The sequence below is a fragment of the Varanus komodoensis genome, unplaced genomic scaffold (assembly GCF_004798865.1).
Source record: "Varanus komodoensis strain SLA01 unplaced genomic scaffold, ASM479886v1 scaffold36, whole genome shotgun sequence".
Lineage (NCBI taxonomy): Eukaryota > Metazoa > Chordata > Lepidosauria > Squamata > Varanidae > Varanus > Varanus komodoensis.
This window is the reverse complement of record NW_025335873.1, coordinates 457,241-480,071: the sequence shown is the minus strand read 5'-3', so window position 1 is coordinate 480,071 and position 22,831 is coordinate 457,241. Positions and strand designations below refer to the sequence as shown.

The 22,831-nt window shown below is 48.4% G+C and overlaps 1 protein-coding gene across 1 annotated transcript in view; it reads right to left on the bottom strand.

Moving 5' to 3' along the window:
• AK8 (adenylate kinase 8) overlaps positions 1–22,831 on the bottom strand; it is an 89,891-nt gene that overhangs the window by 52,369 nt on the left and 14,691 nt on the right. Inside the window, exons 4-5 of the mRNA XM_044439988.1 lie at positions 22,020–22,133; positions 16,297–16,365 (exon numbers count right to left, since the gene is read on the bottom strand). Of these exons, the coding sequence (XP_044295923.1) occupies positions 16,297–16,365; positions 22,020–22,133 (183 nt within the window). The remainder of the gene's footprint in view (positions 1–16,296; positions 16,366–22,019; positions 22,134–22,831) is intronic.

Genomic DNA, 22,831 nt, shown 5'->3' with positions numbered 1-22,831 from the left:
AATAGCATAAATATCCCTGTGTTTTTGCTTAAAGCTTGTATTTGAAGGCATCACTCATGAAGCTCCATCAGATTAACACTGTCATTATGGTTTAAGAGTTTAAAATGCATGCTGCCCACCTCTGGCATACACAAGCTGAATTGCTCGTGATGGGGTAAAATATATAACCTTCTCTGTGCCTTGACAAGTCTCACTTGGGTAAGCCCCCCTGAAATTAATGGGAGCATCACAAACCTTTCTAGAGTTCAGGTGCATTTTGGCCAATACGGTGATCCGTTTTATAAACCAGGAGTTCTATTTTTTTTCCTATTCTCCAATAAAGTTTTGTAGTAAGCAAGACTCTTTCCAAGAGGGTGGGTGGGTCAGTGGGGAAGCTTCCAATTTTGAAATATTCAAGAGGATAGCAACCCACGCAGCAGATGAAAAAGCTAAACAAAGCTAAAGAGCAGAGAGCACAAAGGAAAAATATACACGTTTCATTCTTTTTCCTAAATTATACAGGAAAATTTGCTGTAATGGAACCCTCCCAACTCCCAGAGCTAATGAAGCAGCAGAGCTGAAGAGATCTATGCAGAAAGGGCCGTTTGCTCCCTAAAGTCCTTGTTATAGCCAGCTAAGTGTTGGATTGAACACATTTTTTAATTTTTTTTTTAAAGGATGAAGCACCCCCCCACCCCCAAATGCAAGCACTTAAAAGATCTGCGCAATACCAATACTCTGGGGCCAAACTGAACCCAGTTCAAATACTGAACCGAACTTCTGGTTCTCCCCACTACCTCCCTCAAAAGAAAAATTAATTTGAATCACTTTGTAACTCTCTGCTGGATGTGATTTGGAACAGAACTTCCATCATCAAATTGGAAGGGAGCCTTTAGGCCACCGAGTCCAACCCCCCGCTTCGCACAGGAATCCAGATGAAAGCGTCCGTGACAGATGGTTGTCCAGTCTCCGCTCGGGAAAAAACACCAATCCGATTACTGGCTCAAAGCAATTCTAAAACTTCCTTGACTCCACCCGGAACTGGGCACAGGACTCAGCAGTTCTGGAGGTCCTCTGCCCTGCTTACCAAACCTGTATTAGCTGAAATTCAAACCAATCAACGTGGAGCTCAAGTTCATGGTTTGACTCCAGGTTAGTAGTCAGTGCCCAGAAAATGAATGTGGGGTGAATCAGTATGGGGGGCAGAGGGCTCACCAATGACACTCTCCCAAAAGGCCCACTTCAACCAGGTGCCAGCCACACTGGACTCCCTGAAAGGAAGCTCGCTTTGGTCATCACACAGAGCATGAAGCCAATGCTGAAACACGCTAAAGCTCTGGTTGAAATTTTTCTCTGCCAGTCGCTTACCCTGACTGTTGCGTTACTACCAATAACTTCCAGAGGGACACGGGGGGAAATTTCATTTGGGTGCGCACTTGCACACACAAAGCATTTTAATACTGCATTAAGCCATCGATAATTACAGGCGCCTGCATCAACTTGAAGCCATAATCGGTAGGGGATCCAAGACACGGCAGAACTGTTCGAGGGAGATGTATCCCAGCGAGGCGAAAACCAGGACATTCTAATTACACCGGAAAATACAACCATCGACTTGCAACTCCCTAATTAGCCCAGTTTTACTAACATGCCATGCTACCGTTTTCTGCAGGAAATCAAAAACAGACTCAAGGAATTGTTTGCTTCAGCCACCGCCCTGCCCACCATCCCCATCGTCTCATAGCTGGGATGGGAGCATTGTTAAGGGAAAGTGGGTGTTGAAAAGAGGCGATGGAGAGCTGGGCCAGATGGATGAGCAACGGCGCCCAGTACGTGGTGGCGTCCGTGGGCATCAGAGAGACGGCCCCTAGCGCCTGGGGAGGGCCCCAAGTGCCACCCTTGGCATCGGTCGGTGACTCCTGACTGCCTCGTGTGGTGAGCCACAGCACTGCAGCCTCCCAGGGGAGGGTCAGTGGCGCTGACCACTGCCCCGTGTGGTGAGTCCCAATATTGCCGCTTCTTCAGGAGGGCCCTTCCTGAAGGCTCCTCCTCGACAAGAAGGAATGTAAGTATACATCCCGGCCTGGGCAGAATTTTGCTTAAGATGCAAGGTTGGCCGGAGCTCTGGTCTTGCTCCCTGGTTCTGAGCCTTGTCTCGGTCGCTGGTGTGCCCTCACGTTGCTGGACGGTTTTGACTCACCCCAGACGGCTGCCCGAGATCCCAGCTGAGGAGATGGGACGGATATCAGTGCCCCTCAGCTGGAGACGCAGGCGGCTCCAGAGCCAGCAACCCAGATCCAGAGGAATTAATCGTAAGGCAGCCCTTTTTAGTTCTGAGAGACACAACAACCAGCTTTTCCTGTTCATTTCCTGAACCCACTGGGTATGTCAGCAAGCCCCTCCCTCCCAGGCTCGGCCTTCTCCCCTGCCTCTGTTCTGCAACAGGGGCACTCACCGGTCTCCAGGTGCTCCTGCAGAGATGATCGTGAGGATGAGATCATTATAAATATGCTTCTCCAGACACCAAAGGACAGCCTGTGAACCATGCCCTCCCACTACTCTGCTAGCCTAGATGTTTTCTCAGGGGGGTTAGACAAATTCATGGCAGACAGCTAAACAAAACCCTCCAGAGTTCAGAAGCAGTGCCATACCCTCTATTTCAGTCTTCGAGCTTTGAGTTTTGGTCCTAATGCAGTGAACATGGCACCATCCACACATGAGAGGAAGGTCCTGACAAGCTTGGGGGGACTCCTGAATTTTGCAGAAGTACCAAAATTTTAGGAAAATTTATCAGAGAATGGGAGGCAAACATTGTCCAGTCAGGACTGATCGTGCTCAGAAGACTTGAAATAGAGTGATGTTTTCAAGGGTGCAAATTGGGCCAAAGAAAGTACACCGGAAGCCTGAATAGCTGCATTCTTAGCAGCAACATTTTGATGTAGGTCCTGCATGTACCTATGAATATTGGAGGCCAGACCACAGAACTGGAGGGGTTAGTGCCCCTTGACCTCTATTTCTAAGGCATCTGCCTAACCATTTCTCACAACCATAAATGCGGAGGTAAGGACTTTGGCCTGGCTCAACGATTCTTCCATCAAAATGATTTTTTTAAATGCCTACAGTTGAGGCCACTAAACTACCAGCTCAAATGTGCAGCTCCTGCCCATGAGCAGAATGTGTCAGTCCAGCTTCATGGTCACTATTTAAAGTGTGCAATTTTGCCCACCTGGTTCTAAGCAATACAACAGTGAAGAGATGAAGGTGGCTCAAACAAGCAAGTTGTTTGTAATTAACTGCATTTCAAGGCGCCATGCTAATGCATTATAAATAAGCCCTCTCTAAAACAGATATATGGGTCATTCTGCCTCCCAATTCACCCCCTCAAAGGTCTCCCAGTTCCAAGGCCCCAGCCAATGCCTAATTAGAATACATTATCTGTCGGCCTGACACTTCAGTGAAATGTCTAGTCCACCGCCGAGAAGCAGCTCTGCTCGGTGCGGGTTTATTGATATTCCACCGTGTTCCCTTCGCCTTGCCCCCTGTGGCTCAGTTCTGTTTTATCACACATCAAAAGGGCCGTATGCTCAGGGCAGCCCCCCCCCCCACAAAAAAAAAACATGCATGGCTCAGAGCTGGAGGTCTGGAACAGCTGCAAGGAGGGTGGTATCACAGAAGGGACACGCTCCAAACAGATGTCAGAGATTTAGGAAATAAGAAAGAAAGAGAGAGAGCGAGAGAGAGAGAGAGAGAGAAGGAAAGGCACATCAACAAAAAGAGAAAGAGCATAAGAAGTGAATGGAAGCATGGCACGAAGAAAAAATGCAGAGCAAAGCCAGGCTAATCACACTTGGTGCAAGTGTTGATCTTTTCTGTCCTCCCAACTAGCATTAAAGTCTAATTACTATCTTCATATGCAGAAGATTTGCTTCTTTAAGAAGTCATCCTAGAGAGAGGCGGCAGCATCCCCTCACGGACAAATAATCCCCAGATGCCGAAGTTGGGGGGCTTACCGTGCCATGCCTAAATGGAATTAAAGATCCGCATTGTTTGTTTCTCATGTCTCCATTTTTCTCCCACTTGATGTGCTTTGAAATGGGCCACCTCAGGGAGACGTCCCAGTCGTCTAAAATGGATGGCATATCCTCTTTGGGATCCACCTGAAAAGCTACTTCCAGAACACACAGCTTTCCTGCTGGAGGAAGACAAGAAAGAAGCCCCCCATCCAGCAGCCAGAGCTAACGGAGAGGTCAGAGGCCTTTGACGTAGCTGGGCCGAGGGGTTTGCATGTGGATGGGGCTGTTGACACTTTCCCTTCACAGCAAGGAAAGCTGTGCAGCTAGACTTGTGAGATTCAGGCCTCTGCTGTCAAAATTTAGGTTTTGAACATGGACTGAGGCAGGGACATGCCTTCCTTCCTTCCTTCATCTTAAACAGTATGTCTTGCTTTCTCTCTCCAAAACAGAGATGCACAAAGTAGCTAACATTAATTTTAAAAAGCTTTGAAAAACCTAACCGAGCAACAATAAAACATCAAAACACATCAGTGCTAATGTCACTCTGCGAAGCACCATTTCATAGACTCCACATGGTCCCTGTTTACCAGGCTCAATTGCAAGCCTTCTGGTTTCTATCCCTGATAAATCACTGTCCAGATGTTGCTCTGTTTGGGCCTTGTGGGGAAAATGCCTTGTTAAAATGCTTGTTAGTCTCAGTTGCAAGAATCATCATTCTTCAGGGTCCAGCTCCCCCGCCCCCGACCTGAGCACAGGGACAGAGAATGTCCAGGGCTGTGTGTGTGTCTTTTCTAGGAATGCTTGGTATAAGGTTTGATATACCACATTCTTCTCCTTATTCTGTACTCTACACTCATTGTCTAAAGCCCCCCTCCAGGTGTGTCCGCCAAGGGAGGCTCCAAGGGAAAAGGCCTTCTGGGTGGTGGGCTGTCAGTTATGGCAAGCAAGACTCACCTGGTACCTACAGGTGTATATGTTTGTAGCTGGAGGGTGGCAACCAGGAAGAGGGTCTTTTCTGTAGTGGCCCCCCTATCTCCGGAACAACCTCCCCGCTGAGGCCCGCCTGGCACCAAATCGGCCATCTTTTTGTCACCAGTTAAAGACAGTCTTCTTTGAGGAGGCCTTTAAAGACCTCCCTGGTTGTTCACCATTAGCCAAGTCCCTTTCTTTTATCCTTGACTGGATTTCTTATTGTCTTTTTGTTTTAGAAAATGTTTTATGCTATTTTAAATTAATTTTAACACTTGTTAATATTTTATCTGTTATATTTTACTCTTTCTATGCTTTGTTGTAAACCACCCAGAGAGCACTGGCTCTGGGTAGTACAGAAATGAAATGAGACAAATCAAACTGTCATTATATTATGCATAATACAGCATTTGTCTAATCTCTGCAGACTGCCCAGAGAAGGTTGGCTATTGGGTGGTGTAGAAACGTAACAAGTGCAATGGACCTGCCATCCGGGAAACCCAGGAAGGCATGTCATCTACATTCAGGTTCTCTGATAAAAAGAAGTGGGGCCAGCAACACAATGTTGCAGCACCTCCCTGTTTCTAGACAGCAAGGAAGTGCCAATATCCTGCTGGGTAAGCGCCATCAAGGCAGGCCGAGGTTTAGGCCAGCGGGCCCCAGGCAGAGAAGGGCAAGGAACGGCCAACAGGGACCACCGCTCCCCGCTGGATCTCTGCCTGTCAAGGTGGCAGGCATGCAAGAGCAGCTGGGGACGGTGGTGGTGAGAAGGGGGGCTGGCTGAGGGAGGGGCCCATGGGCCCTCCAAAACCTGGACCCAGCACTGACCTCGGTAGCCAGGCAGCATTTGGTAACCCGGGGGCAGCAGACTAGGGGGGGGGGGGGGGGGGTCTCATCCCTAACAAAAAGACTCAGCTAAAAATGCATGTGATGCTCCTTTCCTTGTATCTCCACAACCCAGAACCAGAGAGTAAGGGAGGCTCAGTGAGGGAAGGACAATCCTAGACTTGGGGCCTACGGTGATATTTTATCTGTTTATTTATTACATTTCTGTACCACTGGTAGCCAACGCTCTCTGGGCAGTTCACAACAGGATATAAAAACAGTAATACATAACACAGTGTTCAAAGCATTTAAAATTTAAACAAAATAGCATTAAAATACTTTAAATAAAATGAAAAAGACCTGGCCAAAAAGAGAGGTGCAGTGGGGGCGGGGGAGGCAGGCAGGCAGGCACTTGAATAAACCCAGCAGACCATTGGGTGACCACGGACAACTTTAAAGGTCTCTACAAAGAGACCTCTGTGTCTTAACCTGGTGCCGAAGAGATACCTGCCTTGCCGTGCAAAACTGGAACAAGGTGTTGTGGAAAGGGAGGGGATGTTCTTGGCTCCAGTTCTTGTAGTTTCAGCGGGGAGAACTGTCCTCAAGAGGGGTGCCTGGTAGGTAGGGGCTTTCCAAAGAGCTTTGCAGAAATCACCTTCATTCGAAGGTATCCCTCTGCACTGAGCAGGGGGTTGGACTAGATGACCTTCTCTAATTCTGAAATTCAGTGATCATGCATGCTCAGAAGCAGCCCACCCCTTTTGGTATGTTTGTACTTCTGCACTTCACCTCACCTGCACACATGCATACCTCCCTCTTCCTTATTTCTCAGTGGCCCTCCATCAGCTCCAATCCTGCAGACACGAAGGAACTGAGATTGCTCTTGGAGGGATCACTGACTTAATGAAGCAGTGCCATCTATTCAGGCAAGGTCTCCGAATACAGTGGTGACATTTGCATGCAAGCTGCACAGCTGAAGAATGTGCAGGTGGCTGTGTTTGCTGATTTTGAGAATTTTCACCTCCATCACTTGGAAATTTGGGGTTACTTTGGAAAGAATCGTGCCCACTGGTAGCTCCATTTACTGCTAATTACACTGTTCTCCAGTGCAGAGACATGGCAGAGTTACCTCGAGCTCCGAATAGTGCACCCTCCTTCTACTGCTGGCCCTCTGGACTCATGCGACGCCTCGCCTGTGCCCTTACCAAGAGCCCCCTCCCTCAGACTCTCGCCTTTCTTACCGCCATGGTTGCCAGCGGCTCCTGCACTAATGGGGCAGGGGAGGAGAACTCCAGGAGGTTGTTGTCCTGCTTGGGTGTGGGCCCTCAGCGGCTGCCTAACCATGCCTGATCTTGGTGCTACCCTGCATTCAACTATTTAATTTGCTTCTCATAGCATACAGTTTTGAGCCAGCCAGCTTGGAAGGCCTCAGCAGTTATTCGTTGCTGTTAGTTGTGAAGTCGTGTCCGACCCGTCGGGACCCCAAGGACGACATTCCTCCAGGCCTTCCTGTTATAGGCGGCCTAGAAATACATGTATACATAAATAAAAAATGATTACACTGGTGCGATGGGCAGGAGCTCTGTGTGTGTACATGCGTGCGTGCGTGTGTGTTTGTGTGTGTACAGGCCTTCTTGTCAGTTTTTTTCAGGGTCCATAAATTCCTTTTGCTGCCACCACATCCAAGGATCCAACAGCCAGTGGGGCTGTGAGGACCTTTTGTAAACCCCATAAGGCGCAAAGACTCCAAAACCCGTCCCCAAGCATTGCCAGTTCTAGAGCATAATGCCTGCCACTGTGCTGCCAGACCCCCTTCTGTGATCCCTCACTATCCTAACTGCATTTATATTAGTAGAACAGGCCTGACAGTGTCCCGGCAGAGCCATCTATCAATAAAAACATACTCCGTCGAGGATACAAGCGACATCTATAAACCCGAGAGTGTCAAAACAACGGCACAGAAAATCCAGCGTTCCTACCATCGGCAGGATGAAAGCCGGGCAATTAATGCCCGCCGAATGGTACCATCAGGAGAAATAAAACAAACAGCTGGGGGAAGACTGGCCCAGCAACTGTCTTCTTGCAATCTATTAACATTTTTTCCAGTATAAAATACCGACTCATGTTATGAACCACAGAACATAAATCTGGCTCAAGAAGCAAAAACCTACAGCCACGGCAAGTTCGGGAGGCGGAGGGGAGGCTGCTTGCAGTTCTAATGGGGCATGCAGGATGTAGAGTGTTTCCGTTCCTATAGAAATGGTAAGTGTGCTCCCTAAAAGAGCTATAGCAGCCTTGCACTTAATAGCTGTTAATGACCCATCCAATTTCAGTGTAACATTTTATGGTTGTCATCCCCTTGACAAAAGTGGCCACATGAGCCAGCCATGATGTCACCAAAAGCATCCAAAGGGACTCTAGGACTTGAAAAAGTCTGAGGCCTAGCTTAGCAAGCAACCTACACCTAGGTATGTGCAGGTATGGGTGAGAAATGTGTTCAGTGAGAAAGAAGACTACAGTATCTCCTCCTCTTCCCTGTGAACACAGTAGCCTAACAGGAAGTTGAACAAGCAGGCTCCATTGATAAAGTGGAAGAAAACCTCTGGCGGGGGGGGGGGGTCTTGTCACTGGACCCCTATTTGCCAAGGGGTTGGGACCCTTGGCAGATGCCTGCTCATGCTGACTATTGATGCTTAGCCAAGCCACATGCTGTGTCCAGACGTCATAGCTTACAGCAACAGAATGGGCTTAGCATGATATGATCTTCTCTCCTGCACAACTTGCAAGATGATTTCAGGAGAATTTACTTTCACCTTCCCTTGAACTGAGCTTTTTGTTCTGTCCAAATCAGGATTTGTAGTTTAGTACTAACAATTCTTAGTCTAAAAAACAAGCCAACTACAAACCGTGGCTTATTATGATGGCTTGTTGGAACAAACCATGGTTAATGTTAAAACGGTCCTTGGTATGAACACAGTGACAAGATGAATTTCAGAGAAAGTGAAAGACAAAGCTAACAAAAACTTCCCACAATTTGGAACAGCAGTCTGGCTTTCCCTTTTATTTATGTATTTATTTATTTAAAACATTTTTATGCCGCCCCCATGGCAACAAAGCCTCGGGGCGGCTCACAACAATCCATCTATCTTTTCCATCTATTCAGCACATCCATCTCCAGGTGCAGCAGCCACTGGGAAATGAAGTAAAGGCCATAACACCATTGGTCTATTCAGGCAAGAACAAACCATGGTTTCTAATTCTGCCTTGTCAGCCAATCACAAACCTTCTGGACATTATATCACATCATTGTTAAGCCCTCCCAAAGCATGGTGTGACATGATGTCTGGACAGAGGTCTTATTCCTAGGTGAGTTTACATACATTTATGGAAATATAGGAAAACTGCACCAGATATTTGACCCAGTGGGATAAATATTGCTCTTCAGTTGAGGGGTTGGGGAGAGAGATAAATAGATAAATTACTGAAGCAGTTCAGCTTTAAAGAGCTCTAAGAGAAATCAGGCAGACCCAAATAATTCAAGTGAAAGTGATTTGCAATGCAAAAGTTTAATTCTACTTTGCAAATTCAAAATGAGTGGATAAATTATGGATTAAGGCACATGGTATTTTGTACAGGAAAACTGACAACCACTTTCCAGTCATTTAGATTTGCCTTCAAATCTCTCACCTCCCTTTTCCTTGAACAATTTAAAAAGACAGTAGCAATTTTCTAGAGGCTGAGGAAGAGGGAGGGACAGAGAGAAAGAGACACCCTAAAATGCAATTATTAGCCCTTTAAAACAGGAAAAGAAAACATGAAAGGGGGCTTTTAATAGTTAATGAACACACACAAAAACACCCTATCATCTCCCTGCCCCAGCAGCTCTTTGATGCAGACTATTATGAAAGAACTTGGTAAAGGAATTAGGAATTACTTCAGAGCCAGCACACTGCAGTGGTTAGTGGTTCAAATCTGCAATTGGTTCTGAACTTCACTGCACACTTTTGGTCAAGCTTCTTTTTCTCACCTTACAGGGCTGTCATGTGCACAGAATGAGGGGAGGAGCCACATAAACTCACTTATGGTGGAATCATTTGCAAATTCAGGCAGAAATATGGCGTACAATTCTCAGCGTGCTTGCAGCCAGCTGAGAAATGCTGACAGTTGTGAGTTCTGTTTAAACATGCATAGGATTGCACCCTTAATCTCTTCAGATGAAAGGTGAGTGCACTGAACTGGAAGAATGGCAAGGAAGCTATTAAGGCTCAACAGGTATTGCAGGAAACTTTCCCAGCATCCAAAAGCCAGGGCAGTTTCTTGGAGGCACGCCAAGCCTTTATGGCCTTCAGCTTGTTAGGGAAAAGCACCACAGATAATTGCCCTGAAGAATATTCCTAAGGTAGGAATTGCTTTTGCCATGAGAACTGAAACTGTTTCTGTTCCCACTCCCCCAACTTCTAGAAAAGAGGAATAAAGTCTGTGTGTAGTAGTAGCCTCTGAAACTGTAGCAGAGAGGAACTTTAGGAAATCCATGGCAAGAGGCACTGCCTTTTACTCTCAGCTTGTGGAGAGGAATTGATGTGCCTCTTGCCCGTGCAACTTTGTAGCCTGTGGAGCAACCTCAGGCTTGTTTAGGGGAAGCCAAGGTACTCTTTCTTTTGCTTGTTCCAATCCTGCACCCATATTTCTACACTGTATTCAATATACTGTATATCATCTTAAACAGAGATGAGTTTGTTTGTTTGTTTGTTTGTTTGTTTGTTTGTTTGTTTGTTTGGAGTGCTTGTATGCCACCCCATTCGCATAACCCTCGGGGCGGCTTCCAACACATAAATAACAATATACAAAAATATACAGAATTGGAAACATCCCGGAGTTAGATAAAAGCAATAAATAATTTAACAATCAATTAAAATAACATTTAAATAAAAAGGTCTTGGCCTGGCGCCGAAAAGCAAATAATGACGGCGCCAGGTGGACCTCTCTGGGGAGCGCATTCCACAGATGGGGCGCCACCGCAGAGAAGGCCCTCCTCCAGGTGCTCACCCTCCTAATTTCCTTCATGGAGGGTTCCCGGAGAAGGGCCTCGGCCGCCGATCTTAGAGGGCGGGAGGGCAAGTATGGATGGAGGCGCTCCTTCAGGTACCCCGGTCCCAAGCCGTTTTTTTTCTTCCTAAGTATCCTTGAATTCAAAGTGAGGTGTCTTGGCTGGGCCAGATCCCTGGGGATTGCTACAGTCAGCTATACGTGTAATAAAATATACTGTATGGGAAAGTACGACTTCGGGTTTCTATGACCAGGATGAAAAGGGGCAGACCGCCATCGCTCAGGAGACATAGGAGTACCTATATGACAATATTTACTGAACTTTTAGATTTTTAGAGAACTGCAACACACAGAACTGCATTAACCAAATGCAAACCGTCCTAACTTTAACCCGCAGCTACTCTATAATAAGAAAGGACTTCTACTTATCCATGAGCACCATAGCTCCAAAATGCACCCGCCCCAAAAAAACCCCCAGACCCTTGAAGCTTGGCATGTATATTAGGGAGACCCTAGGGATACATTCGTCAGGTTATTTGGATTTCCAAATACTTTAATTCTAATTACCATGCAGGGGCCCATGGGCTTGAAGCCTGCAGTACCACCTCCAGGCACTAGGCGGCCGACATTCTCTAACTGCATAGCTTTGCAGCTGGCAGGGTCTGAGCCAGGAGTGGGGAAGAGCCGTACCGCCCCCTTTCCCACTGCTGTGGGGCTCCCACTCACCCCAGGGCGCTCTGAGGAGTGCAACAGGCCAGCTGCCGTGCCCAGGAGCCCCTCGAAGCGGCTTCGCTCAGACAGGGCTAGGACAATGCGCGAAACCCCAACAGCTGCGTGACTTCGCTTTTATCCTGTTACGCTCTAGTCTTTCGAATATTTGCGTTAGTTCTCTGTATACAGAACCTGTTTACAAGGTCTGTTGGTCTTCTGACTGTTGAACCGTGGTTCCTGGGCAGATAAAAAATATATATAATAAAGGGATACTTGAAAGCTTCCTTCTGCCACAGCAAGGGCTGTTCCAGCCCGGGTGAGGATGGGTCTGCCTGCTAGCAGCAAACATCGTGCAGCTGCTAATGAGATGGTGGCCGGTGCTTTTCCCCGTGCCTCGGACTCCCGTGGCTGGCCTTTGCTCCAGAGTCATGCCATCCCTGCATGATTAAAGATGGCTCCATTCCCCACTTCGCCTCTCCCTGAACTTCCTTCTCGGCAGCATGAAATCACTCTGCCGCTGCCTCCTTTTGTTCTTTCTCCTCTGCCGCCCCATCCTGTTCTCCAGCCATTTTAATGCCCCTCTCCTCCTCCTCATTACCCCAACCGATGCCTTTTTGCAACTCACATCCCATTCTCCCTTCACTCCATCTCGTGCACTTTGGAAGCAGCGCTGGGGTCTCCCCGGTGCTGCGATCCAGACGTCAAGCCCTGCCCTTCATGCCTGCACAACCCCTGTTCAACACCACCAGCTGCGGAAAAACTGTACAAAGAAGAACCCAGAAAACTCTTTTCTCGACTTCTACACAAAGGGAAGATCGCTCCTATGCTGCCCCCACAATCGGCTTTTTTAACAACCCTTCAACCAATGTTGACGCACAGTCCCCATGCCTGTGCCCCCTGCCCCACAGGGTGCATCCAAAAATGCAGGCAGTGGTGCTGATCCAGAACAACAGACCAGCTCCGGCGGTTTGCATCTTCCAGGAGAAAGCACACGGGACTTAATTTCCATTCCAGGCCAATCCATCACAAAATACTCTGTATCACAGCAAGAAGCAACACACTTGGGGGTAAATCGGTTGCCTCCACAGCTACGCGGAGAGCTGCCAATGAGCTCAGAGGGACTGCGAAGCTGGCAAAGGGTGTCAGCATTGCTGCTAATACAGAAGTGCCAGCGCGGGGCCCCCGCAAGTCCTGCTTCTGCTCCCAACCCACATGAGAGGTCATCCCTTGCCTCAGCCTCCCATCCAACTTCTGCAGGGATCCATCACTCAGGCTGCTTCTTGATTGTTTCCTTAACTCCTTGGATGCTTATGACAGTCACTACAAACAATCCCCAGAGCTCTTTCAGTGGCAGCTTTCCCCAAACCCCAAAACTCCTTGAGGTTGCCTGAGACATCACGTTTGACTCCCAGGGCCCATGCCAGATTCAGGGGGGCCCGGGGCAAAGCATATTTTGGTGCCCTCCTCATCAGTGGGTTTCAGCAAGCATACCAAACTGTGATGGGAATGCCAGACAGCTGTGCCTACCAGGCATACTGGTAAATAACTAGTTCCCTTTGTAAGGTGACTTCCTTCATTTGGGATTCACTTTATAACAATCATTTCTTCTTTAAAAAATGTCCTTGTGAGAACTAATAATGAACACTTTGATTAACTTCATATTCCTCTTTTTTATTTACTTTTAGGGGCACAAAACCTGCCTCTGAGATTAACATACCTTTAGTTAAATATGCATTAAGGTATTTTTAAACATCTTTATTAATTCATACCATGTTACATAAAAATACCTTCAAAAAAACCACTGACACTGATTTAAATAGGACTGCTTCAGGAAGGAGAGGGGGCTGCTTCTACCACAGGGCAAGGACAGTGGCCTCCCTCACAATGGGGGTCTGTTCGGTGGGGCAGAATGAATCTACCAGGACATGCCCCTGAACAGACCCAAGAGCAACAAGCAGAACCTGCATAAGGGCACCAGGGAAGGCCCTGGCAGACTGTGCCCCCTTGCGGCCAGGATTTGGGCTTTCTCTGGTGGACACCAAAGGGCCAGGGGCAACTCCGCACAGAGAGCACCCTTGCCGCAGAGACAGGGCGGGATACTGTCCTCCCTGCAGCTCCATCATCCCTCCGACTTTGCCTTCCTTCTCCACGAGTTGGCATCAGGCTGCGGTGCCTTGAACTAGGGGGTCCATGGAACTTCTTGTGCGCCAGCCGCTGCAGAAGCCTGCCTGTTATGGTGCCGCAGTGGAAGGCCCTCAGTGCCTGGGGCCTCGGGCAACAGTGATGCACAGGAAGTAAAACCAGTCCCTGCTGCTTCTGGACTGGGGCCCATGCAACCCCTGGCGGTGCCACTGGCTACCCTCTCCAAGGAGCAGGTATCAGGTTCCACTAGTGGACAGGGGAAGCCAGAGCGGCTGTCGTCAACCACCCGTTCACCTTCGTGCCCCAGGAGAAGCTGGCGCCTACAGCAAAAGGCTACCGGCCCTTTAACAGCTGCACACAGGACTCAAGGGGTGGAATTCTCAGGACTTTCTGGGCTGGAGTACAAAACCGTGTCAGCTGCTGTGGGCCAGTGCTGGAGGAACATCTCAGCTCCCCTGAAGCTAACTCAGGTCCTGGCTTTGATCCAGCCATCTGTTGCACTCTGTGCCTCCTGACCTAAAGCAGACCACCGATTCCCCGACGGATGGAGTGGACCTTGCCAGAGGAGGGAGCTGGTGCGCCCTGCACGCCAGTGGCACCGCTGTGGGTGACCACAAGGTCGCTCGCCAGCTGCCAAGCCAAGCCTGACTCAAGTGGTCTGAGGAGCCAGTAGGGTCCCAACTGGCTCTATAAGGCCCCCACCCAGCGTATGTGACCTCAGCCTGAGGAACTTGCTCTTTTGCTGCAGCCAGACCTTAGAAAACTTGTCACTCACTCACTCAATCGCTCACAGCAGTGTGGACAAGCTGACCAAGAGTGCTGGGGGCTAGCAGGCTTGGAAGGAAAGGTGCAGTCCAAATAGGCCATGTGGTTGGTCAGTTTCTAAGGCAAAACCCAGAAGACACAGTAAAAACCAGTGTGGTGCACAGGTTAGAGTGCTGAACTGGGGCTTGGGAGGCCTGGGTTCTAGTCCCAACTTGGCCATGAAATTCAGCGGGTGCCTTGGGGCCAGTCACTGCCTCTCAGCTTAACCTACATCACAACGTTGTTGTGAGGATACAATGGCAAAGGAGTAGGGCCACATAACCAACCTTGGGTTCCTTTAAAAGGGAAAAGGTGGGGTATCAATGTAATAGAACAGAAGTGAAAGGGGAGGAAGAAGGGGAGGATGGGCAGGCAACCGGTCAGATACTGAAGAAAACATCCTAGAGCTATTTAATGCGGGCAAGCCCCCTACTGCCACTCCAGGTTGACCTGACCCCTCCTGGGGAGAAAAACTTGGCCAAATTGAAAGACTGCTCCTTCTTTTTCAGGATGCAAAGCCAACAGGAGAATCCCCAACCTGTCAACTCACAAGTCCAGCTCACTGAATTCAGGGCGACTTCTTTTATATTGTTATTTATTTTATATTGTTAATTTTATATAGTTATTTTTGTATTTTATTGCATTTTATTGTGTGTTGTGATCCACCCCAAGGCTTCGGCAAGGGGCGGCACAGAAATGTTTTAATAAATAAATAAATAAATAAATAAATAAATGTCTGCAGGCTCAAGTAGTTTCTACCAGCTGGTGCTAGTCTGCCTTAACCATTCTCTATTTCAATTGCTTTTTAGGAAAAAGTCAAGCACAAATAAGTGTGCAGAAGAGCTCCTAGCAAAGACCCTCAGGCACCTAGAGGCGAAGCCAGACCTACTTATGAATTATTACCCGGGGAGGCAGGCATTTAGAATGCAGAGATTCTGCTAATAACAGCAGAGCCAGAGATAACAGTAAGCAGTAAAGAATATTTCTGCTTCTTTGTTCAGTACCAGTTAACCACCAGTGCCACACACTGGTTCTTTTTAATGCTTCCTGTTTGTTCAGTTTGCCCACTGTATGGGCACCGTGCCAGCTGCCCCAGGCAGTCAACAGAGCTACACCATGCTCCCCCTTTGATCGTCTCAGTGCCAACAGATTAGCATATGCACACTCTCTTCCTCCCTTTTCTTCTGTTCATAACAGTCCACACTCCCTATGGGGATGTTCAAGGGGTCAATTGTGCCAGCACCCCAGCTGTCCCCTGGTGCCCACCTGTCCACCCCATTCCTTCTTTTGCATTTAGATTCTGAAAGTTCCCTGTCACCTGTAAGCAAAGACAGGTTGCTGGACACTTAAAAGATCTGAAATTCAGGTCCACAGGGTGCAAAGTAGTGTCAAGTCTGCATATGCAAATATATGGCTATCTGTGCAAAGGTAGAAATAAGATGAAGATTTCTTTAAATGTCACAGCAGGCAAAGCTGGCCAATTAACTTCTCCTCCAAATTATCTGAGATAAAATATGTTCTTCAATTAATTTGCACCCTGATTCAAATTATCCAAAACCAAAGGAAAGCAAGTATTTTCATCCCGAAACCTAATTGCTGTACAGGGAAAGACTGCAGCATGTGTGGAGAGTTAATCCTTTCTTCCCCCATGAGGCAATTAAGCTGAGGAGGAACCAAAAAACTTCCATTGGTATCAAGGGACATTCAGAATATATCTGGGGCCCTGGAAAATATTTTTGGGACCCTGGCATAATGCCACCGCTGCCTGTGCTTTCATCCAGGTGGTCTTCTGCGGAGCAACACTTACAGTGTGAAGACAGTCCTCGACCTTCAGGCGTTCCTCAATCAGTTCTGCCCACAGCGCATCAGGAATTTCCTACATATTATTATTCAAGGGAGAAGAGAAGAGAAATTGGGAGGATAAGGATCCACAGCACTGTTCAAACAAATATTTATACCTTCAGTATCTGAACAGAAAAATCCCAAATGACTGGAAGGATTAAATCCTTTCCAAAAATAACACAGAAAAGGTAGTGTACTTGGGTCAATTCCAACAATGGTGTGATGGGGACCCATTCTTTGGATGTTCTTGCATACACCCTCACTTGCTACAGGTTGTGCTAAGCCCTGCTGTCTCTGCTGACTGGGGCCCTGGACATTTACTCCAAAGTTCTGGAACTGCATGGGAAGGAAAAAGAAATTACTAGTCTTTGACAACCTCTGTTTTTTGTTTTGCTGACTGTTGTTCTTTGATGTACATAATTTGTAGGCATCCACAGCAATGGAAATAAAATGCACATATTTGAAAAATACAACTTCACATAGAGATCAGCAGAAGTGGACTAGATAACTATGGAATTATCCTTTTGAAGGTGGCTTCTATATGCCACCAGTTCAAACACTGTAAGGTCTTCAGTTCACTGTATTATAACCTCCTATTTTGAAGGCCTATCTCAGCTTTCCCCAACCTGATGCATTAGACTGCAACACCCATAATTCCCAGTGATGATGCCAGCTGGGAATTATGGGAATTACCAGCTAAAACATCTAGAGTTCCAATTTGGGGAAGGGCTGTCCTGTTGAATTGCAGTTTAAAGGTGAAGAAAATTAGGAAGCCATGCCCAGCTACAGGTCGCCAGTCAGCCTTCCACCCTCCTATGAGACACACTTCTATTTCAGTCATGATGATTCCTAAACATGCATCTGTACAGTTAAATTAATACATTCATATTTCAGACCAATGCCTGTCTCCCTTTTTGAGTGTGTGATGCATTTTCTAGTTTTGGTAATTCAAAAGTGGCCATCCTAATTTGACCAATCCAAACAATTAAAACATGCTCCGCTTTATAAGCTGGGGGGCTCCAGCCTCTGAATGAGCGATGTAAAGGACTTTTTAAAACCATCTTTGGATGGACTAAAAAGGAGACCCGATGGGCAATGTCCCGTCCCTATTTCCTTTGGCATTCTGAAGCCTCAGTCTGCACAAGCCAAGTCAGCCCCTCTGGATTAGGTCCTGTCTGGAGGTTATGAACTTCCTGGATCACATCCCTGACAGTGTCTTGAAAAGAATTTGAGCATTCAATGGAAGAAGGGCTGCCAAGAGGAATGGCAAATAGCATCTCTTCAAAGGAAACTGGACACAAACTGTCCAGAGAGCAAATGCAAGGCAGACAGGCAAGAGATGGACAAATTGACACAATTAGGCCTTTCCCAGGTCCCCAATGTCTCCGAGACTCAGTCCTCTCAAAGCAGCCATTCAGAAGGCAGATGCATTCACACAGGTAACAGGCGGAGGGGGGGGACGGGGATGGAAGGAGCTGGTGAGCTTCTTGGTAGCCCGCAGGTCCCACAGGGTGGTGCGTCAAAGCCTCCCGCAGCCTCTCGCGGCTGGAGCTGGATCCGCAGCTTTGAGGCTGTCATTTTACAAAGGTGCCTCATGCTGCTATCAGAAACAGCCAGCCTCCCTCTTCCCTCTTTGATGTGTCATTTCAAGAGCCGGAGAAAGGCTGCCAGGGGGTCCGCCCTGCTCAGGCTTGCAGATCCAATTTAAACTAGAGTGGTCCTCAGCAACTTGAACAGCGCCGGAATGGGCTTGCTTCCTTCCTTTTGACCGGAGTTTGTGGATAGGGAAAAAAAAGTCCAAGGGCTTTTTTAGAAAGGGGGCTGCGGAGGGGGACAAGGCTGTCAGGCAAAGCTGCTTCTTCAAAAAGCAGGGGCCCCATCGTAAGAAAGCTTCTCGCTCTTACACTTGCATGCAAGCTTTTTGCTGAGAAAACACAGGCAGATATTTGTCCTGAATGAATGCTGCCCACACAGCTCCAGACCATGTCCTGCCCTGAGGGCAACACTACCCGGCCTTCATAAAAACTCTCAGGTGCAGCTTCGTTGTGCCAGGAGAGCCATGCCCTGTCCTTCCTCCTCCCGCAAACGGAGCTCCGGCAAAGCCAGAGACGGCACCCGCAGAGGCCCTGGAGTGACTGCGCCCCCTTTTCCGAGGCAGCGGCACATGAGTGTTCCTCTTTCACCCTACGATATCTTGGCCCCAGCCAGACTCAGGCCCTGATGACACAGATGAGGGGGGAAGCTCAACAAGGAAGCTGTACCTGGAAAAAGTGACTGCACCAGGGATGCCCACGGGAGCCGCAGTGGAGCGGCAACAGCACCGACAGTTCCTCATGGGCCGCTTGCTGCCACTAATGCTGCTGGAAGCCCTCCGGGCACCTCAGCTGCCCCATGCGCCTGCCAGAGGGGCATGGATGGCTACAGAGTCAAAAACAGCCGGAAGGTGAGCACTTCCTGTCCTCTCCTCACCTGTGCACAGCACTTGTCCGCTGCTCTGCTCCATTGGGCCAGTGCAGTGGACAAGGGGCTGCCTGAGTCTGCACATCAGGGGTGCCAGAACTCGCCGTTGTGCATTACCAGTTCAAGCCACTGAGGGTTCTCTAGGTGACCAGACCCATTCCTCTGACCACAGCCTCTTTCTCTAACCTCCAGTCATTCAGCTGTGCGGTTCCCCCAACCCCCCGTCCCAGAAGAACTGCCCTAGCCGCTTGCCAGAAGACAGAGCAACCATCTGCTGAATCCTTGGGCCACTGATGCAGCTGGCCAAAAGGGATCATGTCGTGTAGCTCGGCATCTGTCGAGGAACACCAGAGGGCTCCATCTTTATCGACATTCCGTCTTTCTGTCAACAAACGGTGCTTAAGGCAGCTAACAATAAAATTCAGGGTAAAAACTAAATGTTAATTAAAATATAGCATGAAAAAACCCACATGTGCCCATGCCGCACACCACCAACAATAAATATAAGCACCCCATTAGCAACCAAGTTGAAACAAAGCCTTCAAGAACAGATCCGTGCCTGAACTGAGAACTCTTTGCCTTCAGGCAGAAGGACAAGAGAGAGGGCAAAGCCCTTGCTTCCCTCAGCAGGGAGTCCCAGGGCTGGGGGACAGCCGCTGGTGTGACCGCATCTCCCATCGCCGCCAGATGTGCCTCTGATGGCAGCTGTGTATATTCCCGTTCGACGGCCCTCCTGTGCGTGACTAGATCCTTTTGCAAAGGGCAAGCCATTCTCAACACTGCCCAGACTCACTCCTTGCCTCTCCAGCCTCCTCTATACCATTTTGGCCCACATGGCAGACTTCAGGACTAGCTTGAGCCCTGCCGTCACTTGCTTTTGGACTCCTGAAGGTGCAGTGCCCTTCTGCTTAGAAAACCAGGAGAATGTTCTTGTGTTTTTACCCAAAGTACTTTTCTATAATAACACCAGCAGATACGTAAAGTGCCAGGTCAATTCCATATCGCCACACACACACACCGCCTGATTTTTGCCAGGTCTCTTTGACTTTCATGTTCCACCCCATAATAATCAAGGAAATCCTACAGGGCACCCTTGAAAGTGCTGCTGATTAGCCTGGAATATGCTAATAATGAGAGTAATTAAACCGAGGGGGATTTGTGCATGTGTGTTGCTTTCTATTTTCTCCCTACAAATTAATTGTGGTTTTGCCAAGCAATTGAATAAAAATGATCTCCGATAAGAGGAACAAAGTTTAGAATCATAGCTCTTGTCAAGGCAAAATTAAAGGAGTCCAAGAGAAAAGCGATAGCAGGGGAGCTCTCCCTGCTGCAGCACAAGCACAGGGGCTGAACAGAAAGAAGCGCTGCACCAGCGACAGCCAACAGCAAGAAAGGGGGTTCAGACCCGGCACCTGCTCTTGTTCCCTCGACCCTCCATGGAGCATTCCTGGGGACCTGATCCAGAGAGCCCAGGTGCACCCTCCCTCCTCAAGTGGCGCACCGACAGAGGGAAGCGCGCATGCACACAGCTGTGCGTTGTACCTCCAGCTCCAGGCACCGCCTTGGACCTGTCATGGCTTCTGCTCCTGGAGCCCAAGCAGTGATCGTGGGGCATTCGGAAGAGCTGGGGGGAAGTGGGGCCAGGTGGGGGGTACCAAGCCCCCAGGCCGACTCATGGGCAAGGTACCTTCCAAGGCAGCCATGGGACTAAGCCCACAGAAGTTCAACAGCCACCGTTCTTTGGTTCAGCAGCCCATGTGTTCTTGCTGGCTGCAAGCTCCCGCTTGACTGCCAGTAGGGGCTTTTTTATTTTTGATGCATGGGAGAGCCACGCACAACAGTGGCGAGCGGAGGAAGCGACCTGTCCATCCTCTGCCAGCCTGCCCACTCACCTGTCCGGGATTTCTGGTGGCCTGCAGCGAACAGGAGAATGGGTAACCAAAGGCTGTTCCAGGCAGGAGCCTTGGAATACTTTTTAGAGTCTTTCTCCTCCACATGTGCTGAGGCTGGCAGTGGAGCTGGGAAGGACATCTCTGGTTCTGGGATGATCTGGAACTTGGGACGCATCAGCCATGACATTTTCCCCACCATACTTTTCAACTCATCTGTGGCCCCCCCACTTGCATCCAGATGTGACTCCCTACTTTTGGCCCCTGTCTACCAGGCGAGACCAAGTATTTGCCCCCTTAAGTTGGCGTTTGTTTGTTCATTCGTGCATTATATTTCTACATCACTCAATAGCCAAAGCTTCCTGGGCAGCTCATTAAATTAAAACCATAGAAAGCTACAGGCATGACAAAGCTCTTAGAAGTTTAAAACAGTGGCACAAAAGTGTTTGCGGTGTGAAGAACTAAAAATACAAGAACACATTTTAAAACAACAAAAACTGAAGGACTATTATTTATTTATTTATTATTTCGATTTATATCCTGCCTTTTTCCTACAAAGGGCTCAAGGCAGCTTACATCTCCTCCTCCATCTTATCCCTACAACAACAACCCTGTGAGGTGGGCTGGGCCGAGAGTCTGTGACTGGCCCAGAGTCACCCAGTTGGCTCCATGGCCCAGTGGGGACTCGAACCCGGATCGCCTGAGTCCCAGGCCCATGCTCTTGCCCACTGCGCCACACTGGCTCACACTGGACTAAAATGCCTAGGGATGTGTAAAGGGCTCTGCGCAGTCCTGAAAAAATCATGGTGCGCATGCCAGGTAAGTCTTTCTTGGAAGAACGTTCCTCAACCAGAATGCCACCACCGAAAAGGCCCTGTTCTTGGCAGCCACCTATCTCACTCCATTCAATGGGGACACCCCGAGGAATGTGCCTGGAGGTGAACTTAGGGCCTGGGCTGGAACATATGCAAGGAAACAATCCCTCAGGTAGCCTGGCCACAAGCCATATAGGGCTCTGTAATGCCAACACGTAGCATTACAGACAGAAATGGTCTGAAGACAGTGCAGATCACGTTATTTTAATGATGGCCCTCCTTAATTCAATGCTACAGGCTGTCGGTTCAAAAGTGAAACACGTATTCTCAGCTCAGAACACGAAAGCTCTTTTCTGCCAGCTCTTCCCCAGCGAGGGAGCCCACCTGGCATGGATTCTGCAAGCCTGTGCAGGAACCGCTGTCGATCCAAACCCACTGCAATAATTGGATTGCTCACCGGGCATCTGCCACAATTTATCTTCCCCTTCCTCGCTGAGATGGCACGGTTACCCCTGCCGACGTACCTGTTGGCTCTCTCGGTACTCCTGCGCTTTGGCTGCCAAGGCTGACCATTCAGTGGTTAACAAAGTCTCTTGAGAGATCCGAGGGATCACCAATTGTTTGCAAAGCCACATGGCCTGCAAAGGGGAGCAGGAGGAGGGAAAGAGAGGGAGAGAAGGGATAAGAGAGAATGATGTATTTTCAAAGGAAAAGAAAGCACATTTGAGGAAGAGAAAAACATCCCAGCTTCTTCAGAGTTCTCAGTTTGAGTGTGCAGTTCATAATCCTCAGTAGCAGAGAGAAAAATCATTACCAGATACTTAAAGAGGGGATATAGCAGCCATTCTTAAATTCATCACAATGGAAAACTGGAATGCTTCCATTTATGGCATCACTTAAAAAATTATAGGCCCCCTCCTGTGTAATGTAAGAGACTATCAAGCCCATGCATTCAAAAGCACCCAAACCAGCTATTGTTCCTTTTTGACAAAGTTTATTTGCTGCGAGCTGCCTGGGGACTCTTTTAGTAACCTGATAGGTGGGATACAAATCATTGGCTAATTAAAGGTTATGTAGTCTGAGGTAGGGTTGGAAGGCATTAATGTTTCAGGGCTGCTTTATTCATCATCATAATCTTTTCTGCCTTACCACCACCTTCTCCCGCCTGGTTCCCGCCTGATGTGTGAACTGGTGCTGTTGGGTGTTTTAGTCTAACACACTGGGAAGGGACCAGGCCAGGGAAGGGATCCAGTGTTTTTACAGACATTTTCTCAGCAATACAGCCCCATACAGCAGGGTGGCATGAAGCTGCAGAGGTGATGCATGAGGATCTTGC